Here is a 9,439-nt window from a genome sequence, read left to right on the forward strand (position 1 = left end):
TGACCCGCTCCCGCCGCCGCCGGCAGCCTGCGACCCCGCGGGCCCGCCCCTCGCCGCGCGCATGCGCCGCCCCTGCGGCCGCGCGTGCTGTCGGGAGGGGCCTCCGCGTTCCCTTCTTTCCCGGGACCGGCCCACTCTGGTCCCACTGAGGGGGGTGCGTTTCCCCTCGACCCCCGGGCTTCCTCCTGAGGGGGCGGCGGCGGCCACGGGCCCCAGTCTCTGGAGCGGGCTGCTCGGTGCCAATGTCCGCAGGGCCGCGGGCTGCAGCAGAGGCGCTGGGCGGCGCCGGCCGACCGCCCGTCTCTCGGCTCCCCCTCGGCGGCGGGCGGGATGGTGCAGCCCGCAGGGCTCGCGCGGCTCCCGCGCTTGGGCGGCCCGGCGCGGGCGGGGGCGCCGAGGGCGGGGGAGCGGGCCCGACTCGCAGGACCGGGCCGTGGCCGCGCGGGCCGCGCCGTTTGGGAGCGGGCCCCGCGGGCGGGCCTGGCGGGGCGGGAGCCGCCGCGGAGCCTTCGGGCCGCCGCGACCATGTCGGACCAGGCGCCCAAAGTTCCCGAGCAGATGTTCAGGGAGGTCAAGTACTACGCGGTGGGCGACATCGACCCACAGGTACCGCGTCGCCCCCGCCCCAACCCCCGCGTCCCCGGCCCGTCCTCGCTCCGGCCGCGCGCCAGGGCGCACAACGTCTGGGCCCCGCCGCCGGTTGCCCGCCGGCGTGGCTGCGCGGAGGCTGGGCCGCCTGGCGCCGAGCAGGCCGGCAGCGGGGCCGGAGGGGAGGGAGGGGAGGGGGAGCTGGTCTGTGGGCCCCGCGGTCGGGAAGGGAGGAAACTTGGGAGGGGTGCTGACCCCTGTAACAGGGAGAGGGGACCTGGGGGCCTGCGGAATCCGCGGTAGGAAGGGGCTGTGTCCGGACTGGGGGAGGAGGGCATTGGGAGGTGGGTCTGCCCTGGAGCCCTGCGCCGATTGTCCCCGTCCCCGCGCGGTGGGGGACCGGGGTGCTGTCTCGTGGCCGCCTCGCCCGCTTCCCACTCCGCTCCTTTCTGGGCGGAGTTCGGACCGGGCCGCCCTTCCCGCGGCAGCCTCGGCGGTCTGGGCTCCCCCGACGCCCAGACGGTGGGTCCGAACGTGGCGGGAGCTTCGGCCGGTGGAGCGGGTAGGGACGTGGGTCCCGGGCTGCTGAGCGGACGGCTAGCCGCTCTGGTGTGGCAGCCACCCCAGGTCGCAGGTCTGCGGCTCGGTCACCTCGTGTGCGGCAGTGAACCCTCAGTTTACCACCAGCGGATGCGTGTTCCTTGATTTCCCTAATTGGGTGAATTGCACAGTAATGGAAAAATACCCTGGTAACACCGTCACACTAAACATTTGACTTTTTTTTGTCGTTTGGGCTCATGCCAAAGGATATCGTGGCTTTTCCTAAGCTTTTTCCAAGTAGAACCTGTGTTTGTGTTTGAATGTTAGAATGTTGTTTTTCCATTGTGGGAATGAACCGCAGCTGAGTCTTCAGGTGATTCTTAACACTGTTCTTTTTCCTAAAGTTTATCTTTACAGTTTTATCACCTGGGTGTCTCATTGGCTCTGAGTGCTAAGCTTGGAGACCTGCTGTCTGGGCCTCCTGAGTGGAGACTGATACTTAACAAGTAAAACTTGGGTGGCCTAAAAGGATCTGTGGAAGGCTGATGGGCCTTGGCCTTCCAGAGGCTTGCCTGTTGGTATCTTAGTAACTAAACTCCCTTGGATCACCACCTAGGTGGGTCCTTTCTCCACTGTAACTCTAAGGTAAAGAGGCTTTGAATTTAAAGGTAAACAGGTGCTGAGCTCAGAGGGCTGAAGTGCCTGTAAGGTGCGGCTTCTCCCTTCCAGGGTTTCCCTTTCTTCACTGTCCACCGTTCTTCCCCTCTCTCATCCCACCCCCTATTTCATTTTAGGACTTTGGCTCTTAAGAGTGACCTGAACCATGTGTTACTTAAAACCTGGAGCAGGCTGCACTGGAACCATGTTTACTCAACTGTGAATCAAGTTTAAGGGCTTAAAAATGGCCTTGCAAACCACTTTGATCTGAAACAGTATATTTTCTAAAAAGTTTAGAGCCAGGATATTCGATTCTCTGAATCTTATAAATGTGGGTTCAGAGAGTTCACGTGCGTTGGATGAACATCTAGTTCACTTCCACATGTGGGGTGCACTCGGCTGCTCTGAGCGTGAAGCGTGCTCCTGGTGTCCGGCTCCTGGCCTCCACCCTCCCTGCAGCCTCCACTGCTGGCCGTGGCCTCCCTTCCCTTCCCGCTGCGGCGTCTCATTCACTCCCAGAGCTTTGCCCTGTCTCTGTAGTGGACTGAGGGCTCCACTCAGGCGGGACCCAGGTCTCATCCTCGATGTGCTGGGTGTCTTCCTCATTCTTAGAGTGGCACCAAAGAAAGCCATGCCCTAAACTGAGACTTTTGTCTTCCCCCCGCACCCGCTCTTAGACGTGGTCCTCGGGAGCAGTGTGCTGTCGTTCCCTAGTGTCTCTTCTACGTGCCCCTTTCGGTCACCAGATCTTGTTGCTTCTCTCACATCATCTTCTTGTCCCTGATGACCTTCCTCCAGTTCAGTTACCTACCTCTTTCGCCTGAATTATTGCAGTTGTTTCTTAACAGGTGTCATGGCTCCTGCAGTGTAAGTGCATTCTTCGTATGCTGACGGCAGTCTTTCTGTGAAGCCTGATCATGCCTCTTCCTTGCTGACCAGCCCTCAGTGTCTCTCCAGGAGACATTCTGTATTTTATTTCAGGATAAAATACAAAGGTTTCTGCACAGCATCTATGAAGCACAGTTGACGGTCTAATCCACATTCAGCTGTCCAGCGTGTTGAACGCTGCTCTCTCCACACGATGCACGTGTTTTTGCCTTGCTGTTCATAAGGATTCGGCTCCTGTAGCTCCTCTTCCAGAAACGTTTCCATTTATCAGAAACTACCTGTCCCCAAGCCTTTATGTTTGAGACATGGCGTGTCGCGTGCTAGCCCAGTCTCAGCACTTACGGTGCTGTCAGTCCTGTGTTCAAGATGGACCCTGTGTAGTACCTGGGTCACAGGAGCCTCCGTGCTTACCTGTCAGTGAATCAAGATTTGCTGCTTTTTGTTGTCCCCAGATGTTTCATTGCATATGACTTAGTGCAAGGTTATTAATCCTATGTGGAGAACATGGTGTGTGTTTATTAGAATTTTCACTGTAATAATTTGTATAAATTGAGAATGAGATACAGCGTTTTCCATTTTAATTTGTGTGGTTTTTTAAAGGTTATTCAGCTTCTAAAAGCTGGGAAAGCTAAGGAAGTGTCGTACAATGCACTCGCCTCACACATCATTTCAGAAGACGGGGACAATCCGGAGGTGGGAGAAGCTCGGGAAGTCTTTGATTTGCCTGTAGTCAAGGTTGGTAGTAAATTTAATGAACTCTCTGCGCTTCATCAAGTACCTTGAAAGCAGTACGTTGACGTTTCAGTGCAGCTCTTCTCACACTCCTTGCTGAGGTGCGGCTCTGGGTGGGAGATGCTCTTGGCATCTGAGGAAACATCCAGCAGAAGGCCCGTTACGTGAAATCAGGCTTCAGCAAGGTTTCTGCATGTTACAGCTTACGCACCTGCTACGGGTGGCCCCATCTTGGCACCGTCTGGAAGGTGTCTAAGCCAAGGAAACGTGTTGAAGGCAGTGGACGTGCTGTCTTGAAGCAGATGACGTTGGTGAATTCTGCTAAGAAAGTTTATTGATTCCAAGAGGAACTCCTGGAACAGGGCTCTCTTCCATCCCCACTGGCCAGGGGTCCTGATTTCCAGGCAGACAAGTCTAGGGGAGCCCTGCCCTCTCTGGGCTATGGCTCTGCTCTCCGACAAGGGTCACAGTGACCACTTGTCCCCCTGTCCCTCTGGTGGCTCTCTGTTGCACTCTCCAGCTTGACCTGTGGGTAGTTTATCCTAGAAAGTAGAGTCAGCTGGTGGGTGAATTGTTCAGTTTTGTTGATCTGCATACTGTGCTGCTCTGTTGTGGCTGCTGGTTGAACTGACTGCTGTTAAATGTGGGTTTTTTAAATTTAAGTTTATAATTTCGATTCTTCCGTTTTTTTCTCATCATTTATAGTGTATATTTGTTTTAAAATGGTTCTGTTCCACTACCCTTTTTTTCTCTTTTCCATGTTGTTACACGTGTTATCTTAAAAATATCAACGTGACAGTTACTGTGGCTTAACAGTGAGAGAGGTAGGAATTAGGAGAGAGTGCCGCTGAGTGCGGCTGGGCAGCAGGGTTGTTGCCGGCTGGCCGCTGCGAGTCCTGAATGCCACCAGCGTCCAGGGTCTGAAACACTGCCCTGCAGGCTTAGAAGCCTGATTTTGGAACATAAGCCTGAAAGCAGATCTGTCTCACAAGAAGGTTCTCATGAGGGTGCTGTGTAAGTCGGAATGACTGTTAACTTGCGACGGTGAGGATGGTGGTCGTGTTTCTGGCTGGATGCTTGCTTCCGCCTGGCCAGCGGGCTCACTCCGCCCGAGGCTTTGTGAAGCCTGACAGCAGGTTTCCTGCCAGCTTCACCTGCAGCCGCCTTGTAGGAGGGGTGGACCTGCCACGGACACTAGGCTGTGGACCCCAGCACCGGTTCCCTGGGGCCCTGTTTCGGCCTGTGGTTTGCTTCCACTCTTTCTTGGCTTAAGGGACTATATCTCATCCCTTCCCCTGTCTACAAACTTTTTTCCTCTCAGACAGTAGCCTGGATGGAGCCTGTTATCAAAGTGACTTCACATGTGTTGTGTGGATTTCCTAGCGCACCTTGAAAGGGCAGCCTTGTTAACATGTTTGGGGCGCCCAGTCAGCTTCCGCAGACCACTTACTGCAGTGCTGCTTAAATCCAGCGACCCCTCAAGCCCCTTTTTGTAGCAAATATTTTGTAATACCCCCTTTATTATCCTGAAATGAAATTCTTATGTATAGTAACATCATATAACTTGAGTATATATTTGTATTTATATATAAATTGCCCAAACTGAAATGTGTAAAAGAGGAAAAAAGGAAAACATAACAGAAAGTCTGCATTTCATTCTGTAAATACCCTGGAGGTTGGGGTGTAGAATCACCGTGGACCTGATCCTCTGTCCTGCAGATGCAGGTGCCAGCTGTGAGGTGATGGTGCAAAACGGTGACCCATCCTTGCTACAATTCTGGGCTAAACAGCGCTGTCTCCTTCATTTTACACTGAAGTTGTATTCCCAGGAAGGTCCGTCTGTAATACAGCTGCATAAAAGCAGCCATCACCCAGCTCCCGCCGTGATCACCATTCTCCCTGTCTAGCTGAATGTATCCCCATCCTACTCCCTTTGGCTGTAGTATTTTTAAAACGACTCCCAGGCATCCTACTCTTTGATCTCTTTCAGCATTCCAGCCTGCTTTTAATTTGTGGCAGCACCTATACTGTCCAGCAACTGCAGTGTTGCATTACAGGATGGTAGAATTTTCCAGAACCCATCCAGCAGTTTGCGCTCATTCCAGATAGTGCTGGTAGACCCTCGAGTTCTTGTCTGAACCTAGTAAGTTTCCTGCTGGGGGCTGCTGTTGGTAGTGTGGTCTGTGTCCAGCCCAAGGCAGAGGCCCGGTTCTCTAAGTGCATATCCCTTGGCCTTTACCTTAATGTTAAATTTGGCAAATACTTTAAAAATTTAGGCATCCTTTTGCCCAGGGACAGTTTATCCTTCTCATATTTGAATTTTATGGATGTTTAAAACTTGCTTCTTTAGGCACCAAGATTTTTGAAATAATCTTTTTTAATGGAAATATTTTCCTCAGTGGCCTTGGGGCCTCTTAATTATGCTGATTTTCAGCAGTGAATTTATTTTAATATATTATTATCTGCCTTTGGGGTAGTAGCTCCTTATTACTGTGCTTTTCTAGTTCTCCGTTTCTGCTTTATTATCATTAGTGTGTCCTCCTTCTTAGCTGCATTATCTTATCTAGACTTACCTGGATGAGGGCCGCAGGGAGTCTGTTCTGCTTTACTGCTGCCAGCCCTGCAGTCTGTAACCGGGACGCGCGTAGTCGCTGCTCCCCAGCCCCCAGGGACAGCTTTCCAGGGTGAATGCTGCGTGCAGAGCAGAGTCATAAGGGCTGCCTGTCCGGAGTGTGAGCTCCTCCAGTTGTGGGCGCTTCCCTTCCACTGGATGCGGGAGGAGCCGGGCCCACACCATCCGAGTCGTATTGCAGTGCGTTGACCTAGGCTCTGAGAATCCTGCTGACGTGAGACAAAGGGGTGGCCGGGAAAACTGGTCTCAGGCAAGCCGCCCTGGTGCTCCCACGCCGCCGGGGAACGGCAGAGGGCTCTGGTGTCACTGCTGGGAATAAGGCTCGGCCCATGCGAGGGTGTCCTGAATGCAGGAGGAGCGGTGGCTAGTTCCCTCCCGTCCAGCTGGAGTCTCCCCAGGACTGCAAGAAGCGAACAGCCGCTGGAGACACTGCGCGTGGAGACGTTGCACACTCCCTTCCAGCTTGGTGGCTTCATCGCCAAGTTAGTTACACACTTGGCAGAATTATCAAATCATCATGAAGTGATTATCCCAAGTAGAGCCAGTCTTTATTTTATAAAATGTGTAATATTTCTATACTCTTTCACAGACGTTACATTTACTTATAAACTTATGCTGAGAAATTGTTGATGTTACCTGAAAAATGAGGAGGGGGTACTTTGATTTCTAAAGTTCTTTCAAGGTGTATATGATGCATGAGAAATGGGTGTGTATTTATGTTTCAGGTGGCTGAAGCTTCTGGAAGTCAGCTGGCTAAATGGGTTATTACTGTATTTTTACATAGTAATTCTGTGAGGCAGAGCTATCAGAATAATGATTAATGTAATTTTCAAAATTAAATGTAGAAATAATATAATTTTTCAAAAATGTAAATTACCCAAAAAGGTAGTAATTAGTCTAAGGTTTTATAATTAATCTGAGTTTTGCAATTCATAAAAAGATTACCAGACAGAAATTCTTTCTGTGATTTACAAACGTTGTATCTACTTGGCTTCACTGAAAAAAACTCACGAATTCATACTTGGCTGGATTCAGGACTCCAGAAGGAAACGTAGGGGGGCCGTCTGTACCTCAGATGGGGGTAGGGAGGGCTGTCAGTTCCCCATCCCCCCAGTTGTGAGGACAGTTTCTAGCCGGCCTAGAGGCTTAAGCAGTAGAAAGTGTGTAAACCTAGAATTTAAATTTCCAGGGACTTCCCTGGTGGCGCAGTGGTTAAGAATCCTCCTGCCAATGCAGGGGACACGGGTTTGAGCCGTGGTCTGGGAAGATCCCACATGCCGCAGAGCAACTAAGCCCGTGCGCCACAACTGCTGAGCCTGTGCTCTAGAGCCCGCGAGCCACAACTGCTGAAGTCCACGTGCTGCAACTACTGAAGCCCGTGCTCCTAGAGCCCGTGCTCTGCAATGAGAGAAGCCACCCACCGCAATGAGAAACCCGTGCACCACAACGAAGAGTAGCCCCCGCTCGCTGCAACTAGAGAAAGCCCGCGCACAGCAATGAAGACCCAGTGCAGCCAAAAATAAATAAATAAATTTCTATACATAATAATTTTTTAAGATGTGGTAGTGTTTCATTCTATAATTGGGCTTTTCACCTTGGGCACTAATAACTAATGTTCCACTCTGATGTTTCTGCTATGTGAATACTCGTGACTGTAATCTGGATAATGTGTAATCGGTTGTAACAGAGCCTTTAATTTTCTAGGAGCCTCGCTAGTAACGTGACGACATTTTGAGTATGAACTGGAACTGTGCTTTGACTTGCGTTAATGTTTTCTTTTTCAGCCTTCTTGGGTGATTCTGTCCGTTCAGTGTGGAGCTCTTCTGCCGTATCCTTTGTGGGGAAGGGGGGCGGGATGGGTTTAGTACTGAAGTGGTCTTCGCTTACTGAGCTGGCTCAGTAGTCAGGGGAGGCGGTGTTGTGTTCACTCGGTCCCTGCTCTTTCCATCCTGTATCCAGGCGTATGTACCTGATCCTTGTCATTACCCCTGGGGGGCCGGGGCGGGGTGGGGGGACCAGCTGTGTGGGAGCAGCTCCAGGCTGGGACCCAAGAGGCCCAAGTTCTAGTTCTTCTGCGACTTGGCTTTAGGATCTCGGCTGGTCTGGGCCTCAGTTCTGTTATCTGTGAAACAGGTGGTTTTTGTGGTGTCTAGTTAGATGGACTATTTCTAAAATTCTAAGTCTGTGTGAACCAAATCATGAATTGTTTGAAGAATAAATTGGAGAAGAGAACATCAGGACATTTTTAGTTTTATATCATGCACTGTTATTCTTTTTAATTACATTGGTTTATTAATTCAGGACCCATGTTGATCACCTGCTGTGGGCCTGGTTCTGAAAACAGGGGTCGACAGGGCCTCATTCCTGCCCCCAAGGAGCTGCCCTGCACTACGTGTTGGTTCATTCAGCGTTTCCTGAGTGTGGCCCTGGAACTACCCAGCCCACATACACACTGACACACACACACTGACACACACTGTGCTGGAAGCAGGAGTGAGCCCTCTGCAGCCTGCTGTTCTGTGCTCTAGGCCTCAGAGTCCCTGTTTTCACCCTGGAAGTGTGAATCTTCCCTGCAGGGTCATTCCAGGCATAATCTGATTTTGGAGGTCACTTCTGTTAAGGTACCTGATACTATGCGGTCATGATGTTCTAGTGTTAGACCTGGGCAGAGGTGATGTTATTTACCGTGTTGTGTGGCTCTGCCAGGCATTTATTACTGAATCGATGCAGATGGAGGGAATCTTCGTGTATTAAATATGTATAGGAGACCTCAAATAAACAGAAAATACCTCCTTCCAAGCAGTTCTTAGAGGACGTGCACAACTTTTAGCAGCTCCAGCTCAAACATTCTAAGATTTCTCTTCCACAGTCTAAAGAGTTAACAGAAGTTGGTTCCTGGTTTGTTTTTGGCCTTGGTTTTTTAGGAGTTTGAGTTTTGTTTGTTTTCTTTACAAGCACAGGTGAAAGAAGACTGGGAGTGGAAAGGGTTTTTTTGAGGATAAGAGGCTAGTTTTTCCTGGCCTGGATCGTGTACTCGCTACGCAAGGATTTCCTGAGAAGTTGTCATTTTGTTTGAGCAGTTACTGCCTGTTGTCCCAAAGAAGGTTAAAGGAACAGAAAGAGAACTCCTGAGACTTGGTTAGGCAACACACTCTTACTTAGCCTTTGTTCATGTTTCCCCAAGTCTTTGGAAGTAGACAATCCCTGAACTAAGGTAGGAGGTTGGAGACAGAGCTTGGATGATGGGGCTGAAGGCGTGATGTTGGGGTCTGAAGAGCTCAGGGCAGCCAGGCAGGCCCGAATCTCTATGCGGTTTTCTCAGACCTGTGTAGGAGACTTCCAAACGGCAATAAAATTTTCAGTCTGATCTTTTTTCTCAGGAGGTGTACTTTTCTCCTGTAG

General features: G+C 51.2%; 1 protein-coding gene across 1 annotated transcript in view; it reads left to right on the forward strand.

Moving 5' to 3' along the window:
• Nucleotides 1-525: 525 nt before the first annotated feature.
• The window catches only part of PAXIP1 (PAX interacting protein 1), a 46,461-nt gene continuing 37,547 nt past the window's right edge, over nt 526-9,439 (forward strand). The window contains exons 1-3 of the mRNA XM_007457183.1: nt 526-606; nt 3,274-3,408; nt 7,822-7,865. Of these exons, the coding sequence (XP_007457245.1) occupies nt 526-606; nt 3,274-3,408; nt 7,822-7,865 (260 nt within the window). The remainder of the gene's footprint in view (nt 607-3,273; nt 3,409-7,821; nt 7,866-9,439) is intronic.

The sequence above is a fragment of the Lipotes vexillifer genome, unplaced genomic scaffold, assembly GCF_000442215.2.
Source record: "Lipotes vexillifer unplaced genomic scaffold, Lipotes_vexillifer_v1.1 scaffold944, whole genome shotgun sequence".
Lineage (NCBI taxonomy): Eukaryota > Metazoa > Chordata > Mammalia > Artiodactyla > Lipotidae > Lipotes > Lipotes vexillifer.